Source organism: Carettochelys insculpta, chromosome 15 (assembly GCF_033958435.1).
Source record: "Carettochelys insculpta isolate YL-2023 chromosome 15, ASM3395843v1, whole genome shotgun sequence".
Lineage (NCBI taxonomy): Eukaryota > Metazoa > Chordata > Testudines > Carettochelyidae > Carettochelys > Carettochelys insculpta.
Genome location: NC_134151.1, coordinates 25,621,316 through 25,639,210, shown reverse-complemented (window position 1 = coordinate 25,639,210; position 17,895 = coordinate 25,621,316). Strand labels below are relative to the sequence as shown.

At 43.5% G+C, this 17,895-nt stretch overlaps 1 protein-coding gene across 8 annotated transcripts in view; it reads right to left on the bottom strand.

The window, feature by feature from the left end:
- TCF7 (transcription factor 7) overlaps positions 1–17,895 on the bottom strand; it is a 142,257-nt gene that overhangs the window by 18,052 nt on the left and 106,310 nt on the right. For 3 of the 8 annotated variants that reach the window (XM_075010085.1, XM_075010086.1, XM_075010094.1), the window contains exons 6-9: positions 16,279–16,365; positions 13,150–13,260; positions 11,931–12,093; positions 10,456–10,563 (exon numbers count right to left, since the gene is read on the bottom strand). In XM_075010085.1, the coding sequence (XP_074866186.1) occupies positions 10,456–10,563; positions 11,931–12,093; positions 13,150–13,260; positions 16,279–16,365 (469 nt within the window). Of the gene's footprint in view, positions 1–669; positions 756–10,455; positions 10,564–11,930; positions 12,094–13,149; positions 13,261–16,278; positions 16,366–17,895 lie in introns of all 8 variants that reach the window. The other 5 variants (XM_075010087.1, XM_075010091.1, XM_075010095.1 and 2 more) reach the window with 2 other exon arrangements.

Below are 17,895 nucleotides of genomic sequence, written 5' to 3'. Positions count from 1 at the left end.
CCTCTGTTGGCCCATTATAATCCCACGTTAGAAATTTAAGGTGTGTAGGTTGGGGTTTTTTAAAGCTATGATTGATAACTTCAGCAAAAGGTTGCTGATAAAGCCAATCTTCCCTTAGTCTTTGAGATACATGTATAGTCCATCCCATCAGTCATGGTGAAGATTTAGTTCAGCAAGGTGGGGAGAACACAGCCCTGTGTGATGTAACAAAAGCATGTAGAGAAACCCTTGGTTCATTTTCTGTCTGGTTTAGAGCAATCTGTCTTCACAGACCTCAGAAATTATCTAGTCTTTGACATTGATTTTAAATAACTTTGAGAATTAGGGACAGCAAACTTCATAATAAAATAATACCATGTTTTTAAATGAAAAAGAAGACAGAAAAAAGTTATGACTTGTTAGATGTTTGTTTTTTTTCCCCTCCCCTTCAGTAAAATGGGTGCTAAGGCAGTACAGCATGGGTTTTCTTGGCCAGTGCTATTCCCAAATGCAAGCACATATGAATTCCAATCATTTATTCCACAAATTAGACTGAACAGTTTACGGTATTCCACAAGTATCAGAGGGGTAGCCGTGTTAGTCTGGATCTGTAGGAGCAACGAAGGGTCCTGTGGCACCTTATAGACTAACAGAAAAGTTTAGAGCATGAGCTTTCATGAGTTAACTCACTTCTTCAGATGCTGGTCCTGGAAATCTGCAAGGCCAGGTATATATCCCAATTCCACAAGGTAGCTGAGCCAATGGACCAGTTGAATCTTTGCAGGAATGAAACATTGCTACTTTGTAATTGGTATAAATACACACTGGTAACACCTTAGGACAAGTATACCAGCACACACTTGGAAGTTACAGGATGCAACACACCACTGTTCAAAATTCACCAAACAGCAAATCAAAATCTCCCTGTGCACATGCAATAATTCATATTGTGCACAGACAGTTCTGGGACTGTAAGGCTGGATGGTGCCTTAATCTCTGAAAGCGCAGCAGGAGGGAAGGAAGCCACAAGGATCTCCCGCTTTGGGTCCCCGTGCAGCAGACTCCCATCGTGGGTTGCCCCTGAAGAAGAGTAGAAGCAGCGTGCCCCTCCTGTGCAGCAGAGAGGCTGCAGGTGGAATTTCCTCTTCCTGAAGGTCTTCTTGGAGGCACGTGCCTAAAGGCCTGAGCAAACTGACAGGGAAGGATGTACTGTAAGTAGGCAACGTGTTCCAGAGAGAGGCTAGATCTTCCTCAAATGCCATGAGAGAGGGATTGACTAAAAATAAGAGAGGATGAGCAGTTATGTCAGTGCTGAGGACACTATGGACGGATGAATAATTAGCTGTGAAACTGAGTCCCTTTCCCAGACCAGAGGAGGAGCTTTGTGTAACCTCAGAAGCTTGCCTCTCTCACCTGCAGACCTGGATCCAATAAAAGATATTACCTCACTCACCTTGTCTCTCTAGCTAAATCATAGTCAAGTTATTACAGAAGGCAAAGCCCCAGTATGGTAGATCATAGACTCCAGTCACAGGAGAATATGACCATTCAGTCAGACTTAAACATTTAATCTTAACTAAACAACAGAGAGGTGATGGTTGAGTTTTTTTCCATTCCAGTGTTAGGCATGTGGAACAGAAATCAACGTAGGTGAAATGGCCAAATAGTTTATTTATATGAACACCCACTTTTTCCACTTAAACATCTAGTCCCCTTGAGTGAAACCACATCATTTTTGTTTTAAAAAATAACTAAGAAAAAATTGCTCATTGATGACTAGTTTTTTTACATTCCACAAATCTATTTTCTGGAATAGATTCTGATTTTTTTTTTTCCCCCAGTATCCCAGAACAGGAAGCAAAGAGGCTGCATGAGATTGGCATAGTGTTTACATTTCAGAAAGTGATCAAGCTTAGAAGCAGAAGATCTGTCTACACTATGTATTTTATTGTGTTCACACACGTTTAGTGCTGGGTATGGTCAAACCATGTTATGTAACTGGTCTAGGATCACATCCACAGTACAAATTCAGCTGCACTGAAGGACCTGATTCAAAACACAGCTGTAGCCCCTTCTCCATGGGCTAACCTCCATCAGACCAAGATTATGCTGGGATTCTAAATCCAGGGCACTTCACTCCATTTTGCTTTTCGATGAATGTCTGATGCCTGCTGCCCCCAGTGGCACAAGCTTGACTTATGAACATAAGAACATAAGAATGGCCATACTGGGTCAGACCAAAGGTCCATCAAGCCCAGCATCCCATCTGCCGACGGTGGCCAATGCCAGGTGCCCCAGAGAAGGAGAACAGAAGACAAGTGATTTATATCCTGCCATCCATCTCCTGCCCTTGTTATGAAGGCTAGGGCACCATACTTTATCCCTGGCTAATAGCCATTTATGGACCTGACCTGCAAAAATTTATCAAGCTCTTTTTTAAACCCTAATAGAGTCCTGGCCTTCACAGCCTCCTCGGGCAAGGAGTTCCACAGGTTGACTGTGCGCTGTGTGAAGAAAAATTTCCTTTTATTAGTTTTGAACCTACTACCCATCAATTTCATTTGGTGTCCCCTATAAATTACTGGATATATAATTACTGGAGTATAAATTACTGGATAGTTTTGAATGCTCACCTTCAAGAACATTAGCTGGAGTATCAGAAGTAAAGCCACCAGTGCTACTGGACTGGTCCTAGACTTGACAGTTTTTGCAGTGTCTCCATGTCTATCTGTTCTTTTAGCGTACAGGTTATGTCCAACTCCCTACTGGGCATTGACTTGAAAGCAAAATGTAGACCGTACCATATGCTGAAGCACAGTGAAAGGACTAAATAAATTCCACAGTCAGTGAGCGATTCCATGACCATGGAAGTGTGAAAAGCTCAGGGCTCCTGGAATTCTGCAGCTAACCATGGAGTTGGTGGCAGACAGCTATACGTTCTCACTGCTGCAGAGCTAATATTCGCTGCCGAATTCTCTTACCCTTGCCGCAGACACTGGCCCTGAAGTGCGGCAGAATTCCAGGGGCCCTGAGTCTAAATGAGTTTGTTCACGGGCTAAAGAGCGTGGAGACTGAAGAGCAAAGTATTAAAATGGTAAAATAATATCAAAATACATTGAATATAAATACAAAATATACATTGTTTCCAATGCCCTGGGCTTGATTGTAAATCTCGCAATTTTTCATGATAGTGTGAGAATCTCAACAGACAAAAACAGTTGCAGAAAGAAGCTTGAAATCCTGAACCTTAAAAAGCTCCAACACTAAAGGATAACGAAGAACCCAAATGTATTAATTTTCAGAATATCGAGAGTGGGGGAGTATGGAAGCGGATTTTTTTTTAAGGCCTGACTGACATGCTCAGGGCTGGCAAAGCTGGATATAAGCGAGGCCCAAAAACGACATTAATGCGCTGTTATTTTAAAAGACTGACAACACAGTAGAGGTTGAACCTCTCTAATCTAGAACTCTCTCATCTGACAACATCCATAATTCTGCATGATTTTAGTTACCTGGATGACCACTTACCATGGGTGTGGCCAAGTTTCCCATAGTCCCATAAAGTTTGTTTACAGCCATCAGTCCTGGCTTTCATTGTTCTGTGCTGTTATTTAGTACTTATTTACTCCTTAATAGCTGTGTCTACACGTGCACGCTACTTTGAAGTAGCGGCACTAACTTCGAAATAGCGCCCGTCACGGCTACACGTGTTGGGCGCTATTTCGATGTTAACATCGACGTTAGGCGGCGAGACGTCGAAGCCGCTAACCCCATGAGGGGATGGGACCGTGTAGTCGTTGCGCATCCCACAACTTCGAAATAGCGGGGTCCACCATGGCAGCCATCAGCTGAGGGGGTGAGAGATGCTCTCTCTCCAGCTGCTGCGGGGCTCTATGGTCACCATGTGCAGCAGCCCTTAGCCCAGGGCTTCTGGCTGCTGCTGCTGCAGCTGGGGATCCATGCTGCATGCACTAGGTCTGCAACCAGTTGTTGGCTCTGTGGATCTTGTGCTGTTTAGTGCAACTGTGTCTGGGAGGGGCCCTTTAAGGGAGCGGCTTGCTGTTGAGTCCGTCCTGTGACCCTGGCTGCAGCTGTGCCTGGCACCCTTATTTCGATGTGTGCTACTTTGGCGTGTAGACGTTCCCTCGCAGCGCCTATTTCGATGTGGTGCTGCGCAACGTCGATGTTGAACATCGACGTTGCCAGCCCTGGAGGACGTGTAGACGTTATTCGTCGCCACATCGAAATAGGCTACTTCGATGTAGGGTTCACGTGTAGACGTAGCCAATGTCTTCTAACAGCCCAGTAAGCAGTGGAATTGTTGGCAATGCTGCTAGATAATACTGACCTCCCGAGGTCCAGCACGTTCTCTTGTCTGGCACTGGTCAGATCCAGAGGTGTTGGACAAGAGGGGTTCAACTTCTACTATTCTTATCCTTATGGCTGTGTCTACACTAGCCCAAAACTTTGAAATGGCCATGCAAATGGCCACTTCGAAGTTTACTAATGAAGCGCTGAAATACATATTCAGCGCCTCGTTAGAATGCCAGCAGCCGCAGCACTTCGAAATTGACGCGTCTTGTCCAGACTGGGCTCCTTCTCGAAAGGACCCCAGCAACTTCGAAATCCCCTTATTCCTATATGCTGTTAGGAATAAGGGGATTTCGAAGTTGCCGGGGTCCTTTAGAAAAGGAGCTCCATCTGGACGACCCACGCGGCGGGGAGCCGCGTCTATTTCAAAGTGCCGCAGCTGCCTGCATGCTAATGAGGCACTGAATATGTATTTCAGCGCTTCATTAGTAAACTTTGAAATGGCCATTTGCATGGCCATTTTGAAGTTTTGGGCTAGTGTAGACATAGCCTATATGACACTAACAGTGAATCAGCAAATCAATTCTTGTTGCTTCCCAAGGATGCCAAAACAGATTCTGCAAAATGGCAACACTAAGAGGTATCTTCTTTCTCACAGTATGAGAACATTAGAGAATGTGATCAAGAGAAATTCAAATTCATGTATTATCCATGTCACTAAACACAGCAGATTATTTCCTTACAACCACTTGTCTCCTCTGTGTTGCCAAAGCCACATGCCAATATTTCAACTGAACAGTGGCCTCCTTGTTTCCTCTGTGTTCTCATTGGAATTGTTTAACATACCAATAGTTCTGTTCAGTTTTTTTTTTAAAAAAAAGAATAATAAATAAATAAATAAAATGCAAGAGGAGCCAGTACTTAGCTCGCTCCCCGTTCCTTCTCTGCCCCCGCAGCCAAACTTGTGGCTAGGGCTGCCGAGGTGCCAGTACTCAGTAACAGCACCAAAAAAGCACTAGTTCTGTTCACATTAGCATTGGGCCTAAACTGCTGAACAACATATTCCTTCACTCCTCACCGTAATTTACACTAGCCATGAGTTTGGCCTTTTTATTTTTTAAACAAACAGAGTAAAATATGGCCATGCCCAGCTCAAGTGCTGTGTGATTTTTATTATGATAGCTTTGGTCATTCCTTACAACTTTCCTTTCTAATTGCTTGTCCTCACACTGCATCACAGAGAATGAGATTAAAATCTTCAGCTGAAGGGACTGTGCCTTTTTATGTTTCCATGCAGTGTTAGGCACATTTTGGAAACTTGTAAATCTAGGATATATTTTATCTTGATAGTAAAGCAGTGCACTCGAAAGGAAGCCTGTGTTAAAGCTGATCAGAACTTCTGAGGGATTGGCAGCATTCTGTGCTTCTGATGTATCACTGCAGAGATGATGATCTTCTGGGTGTAGAATAACAACAGCTATGACCACAAATAGGGAAAGGACTCTGTGGTGTTAAAATTAGCTAGGTTTGTGTTTCAAAGTTCTTTCTTCTACTGCTCTGGGCCCATCTATCAATTCTTCTCTTTCTTTTGTCCATTAATAAGGAAACAGATTTTTATCCGCCACACAATCCATGATAACTCCCTTCGTGTCCCAGTAAGTTCCATTAACGTGCACACCAGAGCTGTTGGAGCAAATAAGTCCCAGGTGAAAGGGCCACTTACAGGGCTGGCTTTGACCTGTGACGACTTATATGACTTCTTGTGGTTTGAGTGAAGGTGGAAAGCTCCCAATCGCGGTGAGTTTTCTTCAGCGTGGGAGGAACTGTATCTACTGTTACAGGGACAGTGTGAAAAAATCACAAAGCGGGTGCTTTCTGGCTTTGGGTGTTACTGTCCCAAAACAACCCTGGATGAGCTGAGAAGCAGACTGATGGAGTCTGCAGGGCCAGCAGAAGACATGAGGGTTACTGGGGCCATGCAGGTGGGGTAAGAAAATGTTTCCAGAGCACAGACAGCCAGTCTGTTTTTGAGGAGAAAAGATGTCAGGGGGAGAAATATGGAATGTGTTCATTTTGTTAAAGGAAGCACTCCATCTCAGTGGGAAGGGGTGGGAAGCAGCCTGCTGTGTCAGAGGCTATTGGTGATGCTCTGGCTGCCATTATACTGCTGACCGGTGTTCCCTGTAAGCTGAGCGCTGGGGCAACCACCCAGGAGAATTCAGGTGCCTCTGCCCAGCTGATGAGCAGAATGCCCACACTGGGCAGCATGTGTTTCTTTTGATGGTGCAGATAACTAATTTTTTTCCATCCATGTGTGGAAGACAGTTTGGAAGGAACATTGCCACTGACTGCTGCTTTGGACGCTGGTTTAGCAACTGGCCCAGTGCAATAATTCTGAAGAGCTAAGTGTAAAATTCTCCCACGTCTGCTCCACCAGGAGAACATTTTCCGATATGGTAGAGGCCCACAGGAGACAGATGCAGGGTTATGGAATGAAAAGTCACCTGGCAAGCAGCCATTCAGGGAAGCTGCATGCACAGGGGTGGTGGTGGTGTGATCATTTATCTTATCAGCAATAGAAGAAGGCAGCAACTAAAGGAAAATGTAGAGTTTAGGTTGACATTTCCAAAAAACCCATTCTCTATAAATAAAACAACCTAGCCGGATTTCTAGGCAGAACAAAACAAACACCACCAGGGATGTCTCGTGAATCAATTCAGAATTGCTACCAAGGTTGTTGGATCTTATCATTCTACCACCTCTTTACTTTCTCATTTGTGGTGCATTTGAGAAAAGCCACTACCAAAAACAAATCATTTCTCCATCTTCTCTCAGCTGACCATTTAAGAGGCAACCCATTAAGTGGGGTATTTTATAGGGGTGAGACAGCTACACAAGCATACACATCTAATCAAGAGGAGACCACACTTGCAGCCTCTCCCTGCTCTCCAGTTCTCGGTATCAGAGATACCCAGAGGTAGATTGAGAGACACTGGCTTTGTCTACATGAGTGGTGGTAGCGTGTAGGATATGCGCAGACTCTGGCTGTGTCTGTATTGCGCAATGTAGCTAAACCCATCATGGAAAGCCACTGATGGGGAGGCAAAAGGGTAGCAGCAGGGAGACACGAAGGCATGGCATGGGTCTGTAGAAATCCACCTGCAGTACATATGTCAGAATCATAGGATGTCTTTATTCACTTAAGCAATGTCATACCAAGCTATACAGCTACTTATACCCTTGCAGTGTATATACCAGCGGTCAGCAAACCCCCAGCACCGGTGTCAGGAGTGGCCCATGAGCTGATTTTTCATTGGCATGAGAGGCAGGAGCTCAGCCCCACCCCTCCTCCCCCATGCAGCCGAGAGCTTGCTCAAAGCCATGCTGCCTGTGAATTATCAGGAGACCAGCTAATGCTACTAACCACCACCTAAACAGTAAAGGTCTACATCTTCATTTATTAACAAAGCTGTTGGAAGTAGGACTGTTGATGATTTTAAAAAGTATCACTGGCACTTGGACCGTACCTAGAGGTCAAAAGGTCAAATTTAAGCACTCCATCTTGGGAAGGTCACTGATCCCTGGTATATACTCTACATGCTGCCCTAAATGTAGCTACAACTCTGGAAACTTGAAATCCCAACATTCCAGGTGCTTCACAGCCCTCCCCATTGGTTACTGCAGACCATGCTTCACATCCCCAACAACCAACGGGGAAACCTGCTACATGCTGAATCCAGTGGTCACATCCAAGATGTTCCCAGAGCATATTTCTTGCTGTTCTATTCAGCAACCTTATTTGGGACACTTGTTTGAAATGGCCTTTTAAAACAAGTAAGCCTCTGGTGTCCCTGGTCTGACAGGAGAATGGTGGAAGAGTTAAACCTTGTTCACGCACTGTCAATCCAGCCTCTGGTACAGTCACATTTGGATGTTCTTCTTTTAATGGGACACTTGAACAATAACGGGTCTGGGACCTCTTTAGAATCCTAAGACAGGGTAAAGACCTATCAGATCAGTGCATCTCTCATCCTGCAAGCACAGCACACAGTCTCTGATCAGACAACACTCTACTTGTCTGGATGTTCAGTGATACCTCGACTTATGACTGAAGCTTCACAAATGGATTGAAACTAGCCCAGACCGGCTGCTAATTTACAGCCAAGACTATAATCTGTACGCTGAAGGTTGTTAGGAGAGAATTCCACAATGGTGGAGATAATGAATGGCAAGCCAAACAATGTTGGAACAAGTCCAAACGCCACCAACTCAGCTGGTAGTAAAAGATTCCATAAGAATGGCAAGGAGAGGGTATAATAACCATGGTACATGGAATAAGAGTGAAAAACCAATAAGACTCCTAACTGAAATCCCCAAAGGCCTTTTAAAATAAAGTAACTTTTGCTTGTTACAGTGTCCTTGTAGCTTATGAACAGTACTGGTTAGTTGTTATATATGGGTGCAAAATGCAACAGAATCAATTTGAGAATTATATTTTGTGCCCTGTATAATTTGGGAAACAGAAAATATTTTATATTTCCCACATTATACCGATACTGATATTTCCACTAACTTCCAGCAGGGACAGAGGCAGCTCTGTACGTTGAGGCCAGTTCCAACTTATAAAAGGACTTTGTCTAGTTTCACAATGGTGTAAATCAGGAGCAACTCTTGTGGTGTCAGTGGAGTTACTTGGGTGTAAAAAAGGCTTAAGTGAGAGAAGAATTTGCCCCATCGCAGTAGGAATGTGTCTAATTTGGTTAGATAAATAGTTTAAAAAGATGTGATGTGTACTATGATAGGTGAGTGAATGCTTAATTACTGAGTTCATCCACAAAGCCTGTATGTATGTTTTCCAGAATTAAGGCACTCTTGAAGACCTACTGGCACCTACAGTAAATCTCCTGTAGAAGGAAAGAAAAGAGTGTATATTGCTTCTCATTACCCCTTACCTCTCCCTACTTGTCTGCTGGTCTGTCATTAAACTATAAGCTCTTTAGGGCAGAGATCATTCCATCTCATCAGCAAAGTACATGCTACCATAAGTAATGCACTTAAAGCTCTTACTCTATAAAATCTCCACCGGGGAAGCAACCGCATTAAAGGAGAAGGATTTTTCACTTGGTCGTTCTGAATCATAATGCTGACCCCTAACGAATTTGGGGGAGAGAGGCTAAAGAGTACTGTCGCGAGTATTGCAGAGGTCACTGCAGCTATCTCTTTATAAATCTCTTAGGCCAGGGGTTCTCTGGATCATTAATTCAGAGGCTGAGATTCCCTCTTAAATGCTTTCCTAGCCTTCACCCCATCTTAGTATATGGTTCTCAAAATGTTGCTTTTTATGGATGACCAGGAAATACTCCTCTGTTGGCTATGGACCAAAGATGGAAAATGGCTGCCCTAGGCCATCATAGGGCCTAATACAGGTTGAACCTCTTTAATCTGGCACTCTTTGGTCTGTCAGCATCCATGGTCCAACATGATTTTAATTAGCTGGATGACCACTTAACATAGGTGTGGCCAAATTTCTCATGGTCCCATAAAGTTTGTTTCCAACTTCTCAGTGTTCTCTTGTATTATTTAGCTCTGATTTACTGCAAATGTCTTCTAAGAGCCCAGCAAGTAGCGGAAGTGTTGATAATGCTGCTAGACAATACTAGCCTCCTGAGGTCCAGCAGTTCTATCCTTCAGCACCGGTCAGGTCCCAAGGGTGCCAGATAAGAGAGATTCAACCGGTAGGACTAATATTGCCAAGGACATGAGTCATATAATTGTCATTTTGATTTCTGCTTATTTTTCCTGTGAACCAGGTTATTTTTATTAGAGCTGCTATGCAAGACAATAAGTAAGCAAACCTCCTTGTTAATAAAAGAGCATCATTTAGCAGCTCTTGGGGGAAAAATGACATTTTTGCTCCAAGTGTAATCCTCAGACAAACAATATAAACCTGTTGAGTAGACATATATTCCAATGCCTGTGGGTATATCAATACCCAGCCCTCTACCACCTATCCGCATCAGAGCCACAGGGCACAGCAATGCAATCAGAAGGCATGCTATCAGGGCAGCAATTAAGTAAGGCAAGTGACATTTCCAACCAGAACTGCAGCTTGCAGAACATGCTGCCAGGCTGGGCCTTTTGTCCATAGCTGCAGTAAACACTCACATAGTTATCTCTGGCGGACCAGCCGGGGTAGAGCTGCATGTGAAGCTGCCGTTCCTTCCGGGCTAGTTCATAGTACTTGGCCTGCTCCTCCCGGGACAGCGCATGCCACTGTAACAACAACAGCAGCAAAATCAGTCCATTGTGAGATGACTCAGTACATTTCAGCCCCACCTCTCTTTGCTATCAGAATGAGATGAGGGCCAGAAAGGATCTCCTTCCAGTAGCCCTTCAGTCGGGGGTGAGCAAACTTTTTACGTCAGACCCTACCTTTCATCTCTGCAATTAGTATGCCCCCTGCACCCAGCCTGTCTAATTAATCCAAACCGGACGGATATTTCCATTTGTTTATATGAAAAAAAAAAATCCCCAACCCTTTCAGCATGTGTAAGAAAATAAGTAAGTAGAATGTAACATCTTTATTAATTGGTATAAAAATGTGAATTCACATACACAAAAACGGTAAAATATTTCACCGTTTTTATGAGATAGATGAGCTAGACACCCAGCAGCCGATCGTGCTGCACCTTCTTAGGAAATGTTATGCCCCCCCAAGGGGGCCCGCCCCCCACTTTGAACACCCCTACCTTATGTGACATCATTTATGTCCCTTGAGTTCCATCTGTACAGTGGAAGCTGGATATTGACAGTGGCATAAGGCTAATGGAAACCCTTTTAAAGGTGAAGGGATTGCTACCTCTTTAAGGAAAACACTAGTATGGTATGCAAGGCTGATCACTGACTTGCAGTGGCTAACCAGTATCCCCAGGGAAAGATGTGAAGGTTCTCTCTGTAGCTAGTGAAATGCGCAGCGTTGTCCCACAGTCTTTTTCCCCTTAGGTTTTGTAGCCCCCCCAATGGCTCTCCACCACAGACAAGCACATTTGCTTCTACAATAGTCAGAATACTCCTTAAATTAGGATCCTGTGTCTGTGATTCATTACCAATAGCTCAGTGATGTGCTTCCACCCCTCTGCCCTTGTATATTGAATGGGGATGTGTAAACTCTCCTTTCAGTGACAGTACGTAATAAGGCACCTATCCTGGTACAATGAAACCCTGATTATCTGACATAAACCAGACCAATGGATGGTCAAATAGCCAGAAATGTCAGATAATCGGAGTGGGTGGAGGGCCAGCTCCCCTGGGATGGGCTGCCCGCTGCCACAGGGCTGGGGAGTGATTATCAGAAAACGGGCTGTACCGTAGTTTGTAAATGTTGTTAAAGAGCACTTAGTAAGGTAGACACCTTCCCATGGCCTTTATCCCTCTAGTGTTAAACACCCCGATCACTCCTGTTTGCTCATGCATACGTTTTATTCTGTGGAGTGGCTAGTACACAGACCCGATTTTAAGAAACGCTAATCTGCCCACAGCCTCTGCAGTAATAGTTTAATCAAGTAGCCACTCAGTTGCTTCTCTGTGTGAGAAGAAGCCTTGCTCAGAAGGATGAAAGACGTTCTTTTCTTCACTCTTACCCTCCTTCCTAAAATCTGATTAATAGCGGCACTTTCTTTCAGGGTGCACTCAGCGATGACTTTTGCCCGCATTTCTTTCATATACAACATGAAAGCATTCAGGGGCTTCTTGATAGTGGGCTTCTTGGCTTCCTTCTCTCTCTTTGGTTCTGGTTGGGGTTTCCTTGCCAGGAAGGAAACAACAGTCAGTAACAGTCATGCTCTTGCATCTCAGCTATTGTAACTGAACAGTAGTTAGAAGACATTGATTCCCATGAAGGTACTATTAATATCAACTTATGTTAATATTATTATTAAATAAAATAAAAAATAAATACTGAAACACTTGACCTCATACCTAGACTGCAAATTGGGGAGTAGACCCTTTAATGATCCTGCCCATCATTATTCTGGCACCTTTCAATTGTTGAGGCAACTGCATAGTGCCACCAATCTTGCTTGTCAAATTGACAAGAGCTACAGACATTCCATATCTGGTCTCTGCAGAGTTTTGACACCCAAAGTGTCGCCCCCCACATAAACAGAGGAATAACGGAGACTGGGAATAACCCCTATAACCATTTTGATCATTTATTCTCCTTCACCTCTGTTTCTTGTCCTATCATCAATGAGCTTAAATTGCAGTATGGGAGGTTTAGGTTGGACATTAGGAAAAATTTTCTGTCAGGGTGGCTAAGGACTGGAATAAATTGACGAGGGAGGTTGCGGAATCTCCAAGCATGAGAGATGCTTACGCGCACATTACACAAGTACCTGTCAGAGACGATCTAGAGCAGTGTTTCTTAAACTATGTTCCATGGAACACTGGTGTTGCATGAACAACTCACAGATGTGCCGCGAGCATTTGGAAAAATACACTGAAGAGATCTATTTTCTGTTATTAAAACCAGATAACAATGAAGAAGTGACTCTGCATGACACCAGATGAAATTATTTCATTTTGTTTTTGCTGTATATGTTGCTGTTTGTGGGGTTTTTTTTTTTTGTCCGACTACAATTTTTACAGAGAATTCACATAGGTTTTTCTCATATTAAAATATGTATATATAGTTTGGTGTTCTGCAGTCTAAAACAGTTTAAGAAACACTTATCTATATGGGGCCTGGTCCTGCTGTGAGTACAGGCAAGTGGTTTTGATGGCCTCTCGAGGTCCCTTCCATTGCTAGTATTCCATGATTCTATTATAGCCCTACCCTTGTCTCAAGACTTGGTGACTTACATGCTCCGGTCGTAATGCTCCATTTCTTGTTTCCCAGAGTGGGGCACTATGGCTGGGTGAGGGATTCCAGTGGTATGCATTCCAGAACTCAGCATCAGGGGATGTGTAAACCTGCAACAGAGGACAATAGATGGATTCCCCTCTTAAAGGAAGATTCAAATATGGGAGGCAGACCCATCTGCAGCATGTTAACTGCCAGATGAACAGGGAAAGGGGTGGCTGGATGCAGCACTTTCCAGCCATACTCTCATCAGGCAGATGGAGAACACAGCTTTGCTCACTAGATGGCAGTCTTTGCATTGTTTTTGACTCACAGGAACAAATGCTAAGCAGAAGTAAAGAAAGCAGACAGCTGACACATCCCTTATCTTATGCAGCTAAGAAATTTCATAAGGAAATAATTCGTCCTGAAATAAAAACAAAAAGGCAGTGCAGTAGCACTTTAAAGACTAACAGAATAATTTATTAGGTGGTGAGCTTTTATGGGACAGACCCACCTCTTCAGACCATAGTCATACCAGTCTGTTCTGGTATGGCTATGGTCTGAAGAGGTGGGTCTGTCCCACGAAAGCGCATCGCCTAATAAATTATTCTGTTAGTCTTTAAGGTGCTACTGGACTGCTTTTTTGTTTTGATAGAATATAGACTAACACAGCTATCTTTCTGCTACTATTCTTCCTGAAATAACAATGAGTCCATGTAGGTACGGCGGTTCTGTGGATGTGCCAAGCCTAACCCAGGACTTTTCCATTACCACTCCTGCCCTAAATTTTCTGAATCAATTGAAAACAAAGGGGAGGTGTGTGTGTTTTGCTTTGGATCTTTGAGACTTTTCCTTGGCTTTATCTACCAGTGTATCCTTGCTGAGCAATCCTCTGTCACGACAACAGTGGATGAGTGGATAACTTAGTAGCCAGACTGGTGGCAGAAAAGATTAGGAAAGGCATTCAGATTCCATGGGGTTTTTGTAAAAAAATTACTCTGCAATGTAATCTGTTCTTATATAGATCAACAGCTTTTAAAAAGGCATTTTCGGATTTCAGTTGTCATGGACCACATTTTTGTTAACGTTACAGCAAAACTCTAAACTATGCCAACAGTGGGATCTGAGTTAGGTTGACCACACACCTATATTATTTTTTTAACAGAAAATGCATAATTCTTAGCGTGAATTGAACTGCAACCCTTGGAGGTGCACCCATCACTCAGCAACGTTATCCACCAAGACAGAAACGAGATCACAAGCAGTCTTACTAGCCGACAAACTTCATTTGTTCTGTAGAGGTTTTTGAGGTTATAGCCAGTAGAGCTTTGCCAAGCTTGCCACTTTCTGGCTGGAGTTTGAGACAGTAAGAGTTCTTCTGGGAGATAAACAACAGCTCATGGCAGATGTTGTCACACACATAGGATGATGTGTGATTTGATTCATTGGCCACAGTGTGGAGCTTGAGCCGTACTCAACAAGGTGCTCTTTCTTCTCTGTGGAATTGCAAACCTTGTCCCACCCTATTATATAGGTGGAAATGCCAACAGCAAACAAGACTTGTGGGCAACCAAGGAGGCCTGTAAACTTTACATGTAGATGCTCGGGCAGGAGAAGTTGCCGCAGGCAGCATGACAGAAAACTAAGAATGTGGTTGTCTATTTTCCCGCTACATTTTCAGGGATAAATCCCTGGGAAATGGCTTCAGTAACAGTTTTGAACATTATCCCTTATGTATCATGACAACGCATAGCTGGAGCAAAAAGCAAAAGCTGGAGACATGAACAAATGTTGCTTGCACAAACATCCATGGGGCTGAAGCTACTGTAGCTGAAGCAACTAGCAGGAGCAGAGGGGCTTGCTCTCGGCTAAAGGACGAATACAAGTGCTTGTAAGGAACTCTTCACAATTTTGTCCAAACATGTTTGTAAGTGCTCTAGTACAACGTAACTGTGGGACAAACCCACACTTATGGGGCAACTTGCAATACAGTGCCATCAATAGGAAACGTGCATGTGTATATGAAGGTGGAGTTAGGCCTAGCGGGCTCAAATCTGCCAGGGTAACATATGGAGAAGAGAGGGAGGTGGCAATACTCAAATGTCCTGGGCTTGTGGCGCAGAATGTAACTTGCTCTAAATGTCAGATTTGTTGTTCTAGTGGATAGATCTTTAGTTGCTCTAAACAGGCAGAGGGCACTGAGGCCAACTGAACTACACTGGTCTATACCCACCAAGCACCTGTCCCTAGGTGTTCTCTGGGTTGGTTTTAAGAGGGATCAACAAAGAAATAGTTTCAACTCCTCCTCCTCCAGGTTGAACCTCTCAAATCCATCACGCTCTCGTCCAGCAACATCCATAATCTGGCATGATTTTAGTTAGCTGGATGACCCCTTACCATAGGTGTGGCCAAGTTTCCCATGGTCCCATAAAGTTTGTTTATAGCCACCCGTTCTGGTTCTCAGTGTGCTGTTATTTAGTTGTAATTTACCCCTAAATCTCTTGTAAAAACCCATTAAGCTGTGGAAGTGGTGGTAATGCTGCTAAACAATATTGACCTTGAAGGGTTTGTCAAATTCCCTTGTTTGGCACCAGTCAGGTCCCAAGGGTGCTGGACTAGAGAAGTTCAACCTGTACTGAAATGTAAGGAAGTGCAGCAGGAGCCATAGAATTTAAAAGGCTCAAGATGTTTAACTCTTGCAATCATGGGGACAAATAAAAAATCACCTGTCGTGATCAGACTTTCTGCCTGCTTTATGACAGAGCCAGTAAAAGATGTTAGTCTCCTCAGAACATAACTCCATCTGTCACACTGAGGAAAGGAATATTTCTGTCGCCAGTAAGGATTGCAGGCAAAGGTATCTAAACCAGGACCTTGTTCAAACTTTATAACATTGATAGTGGGGGATGTTTTTTATATCTGATCTTTATACTGATTGATCAAAAGTTAGCTTTTCCTTGGCAAAACAATGTTTTATGATTTTACAGACACTTGTCTAAATGCAAAATTCTTTCCCTGCTCCTGCCACCTGAAAGCTTGAGAGCCCCTCCCTGGATGGCTGCAGTCTGCTGCAAGCTTGTATGGCACAAACTGCAAGCTGCGAGACCAGCAGAGCTGCTGTCATGTCTCACACAGCTCATACTTACCTGGAGAAAGTAGCCCCAGCAGAGAGCGCTGATGAATACGGCTGTCTAAATCCACATGACGGGAGCGGATAGACAGACTGGCTCTGCCTGGGATCAGGAAGAAAGAGTCTATAAAGCATCTACATCTGCGTGTTTTTTCCTAAAAAATATCCTCTACAGTTGGCCACACTGTTGCTCCTTGATGTGAATGCCTCAGTTGCTCCGGTAGCTAGACAGATGCTTGTAGCAGACATTCTTTTCCGATCTCCGTGCAGGAGATCATGCAGATGGATTCAAACCATCCAGTTAATGGCGAAAAATATGGAAGCATTTTGTGATCTTATTGCATCCGTAGCTCTAACGGGTTAATCTGCTAGACAGGTATCAAGACTACAGGTTCAAGTTGGTTATTACTATAGGGACAAATTGTTCAGCAGCGCACACCCTAACTGAGAAGGTATTTACGAGGCCTAGAAAATTGTGGAGCAAAATACCAAGATGAACTGCCAAGTTCAAAATCTGCTTCACTCCCACTCTGGTGATTAGGAGAAAGGATCAACCAATCAAATATTTGCACCCTGGGATGACTGGAGTAACATGCTTTGGCAGATCTTTTGCAGCTGGTAAGGAAAATTAAATGTAGGAGACAAACACTCAAGTGGTGCAGCTCCACTGAATTCAGTGGAGGATTCTGACTTCAATAGAGCTATGTGGATTTGCACTAGCTGAGGGTGCAGTCATATATTTGTTCAAATGAAGTAATACTTATATTCCTTACTCAGGATGTGCCAAGTTGGAAAATCAAAGCTATTTTGGAATGACTAGCATGCAAGTGTTGGGCTTTTCTACACTTTTTGGCTTTTCCTGCATGGGGGAGGAAAAAAGCTCTTCTTCCACACTGAAAATCTTATTATTCGGGAATAACAGGACATTTAACTCAAAATAGTACCACCACCAAAATGAACTACTTTTGCTGACCCCCCATTTCAATTCGGAAATTGACTAAGTGTGTATTAAGCAGAGGTTGTGCCTTAACTGGCCTCCACGGAGGCATCCCATCATTGCACTGATTTTGAAATTAGGCTCTCTAGCACGAACGCTCCATTTCAAAATGCTCTTGCAGTGTGAACAGTCTTTCCAGAAAGAACTCAGTTCAGTGCTAGAATGCTGACATGTTATTTCTGAAAAAACCCTGCAGTATAAATATAGCCTCAGAGTAATGTTCTTCAATAATGGAAAAAAAAACACTTTTTTTCCCATGCTCAGATGGGTTAAAACCTGCCTGTCAGAACTGATTTTCTACACACGTTCCAAAAACTGTCACCCCTTGCTTAAAATTGGGCATGAAGTTTCAAACCCAAAGAAACAGAGTTTTTCGAGCACAAGAAAACTGAGGCATCTATTCTAAATTCTAATAATTAATTATTATGACTATTGCTATCGAACATGATTGGCAGAGGTGCTGTGCATTAACAGCCTTCTGAAAACAAGTGTCATTATTATCACTGAAGATTCCAGAGGACTGGAATTGCATTGTGCTTCGTGCTATTTGGACAGAGGTAATCACAGCCCCTGCCCCAAAGAGCCATAACTAGAGAATCATGGTACTTACCCCCAAAACCTGGAAGAACAAGGTTT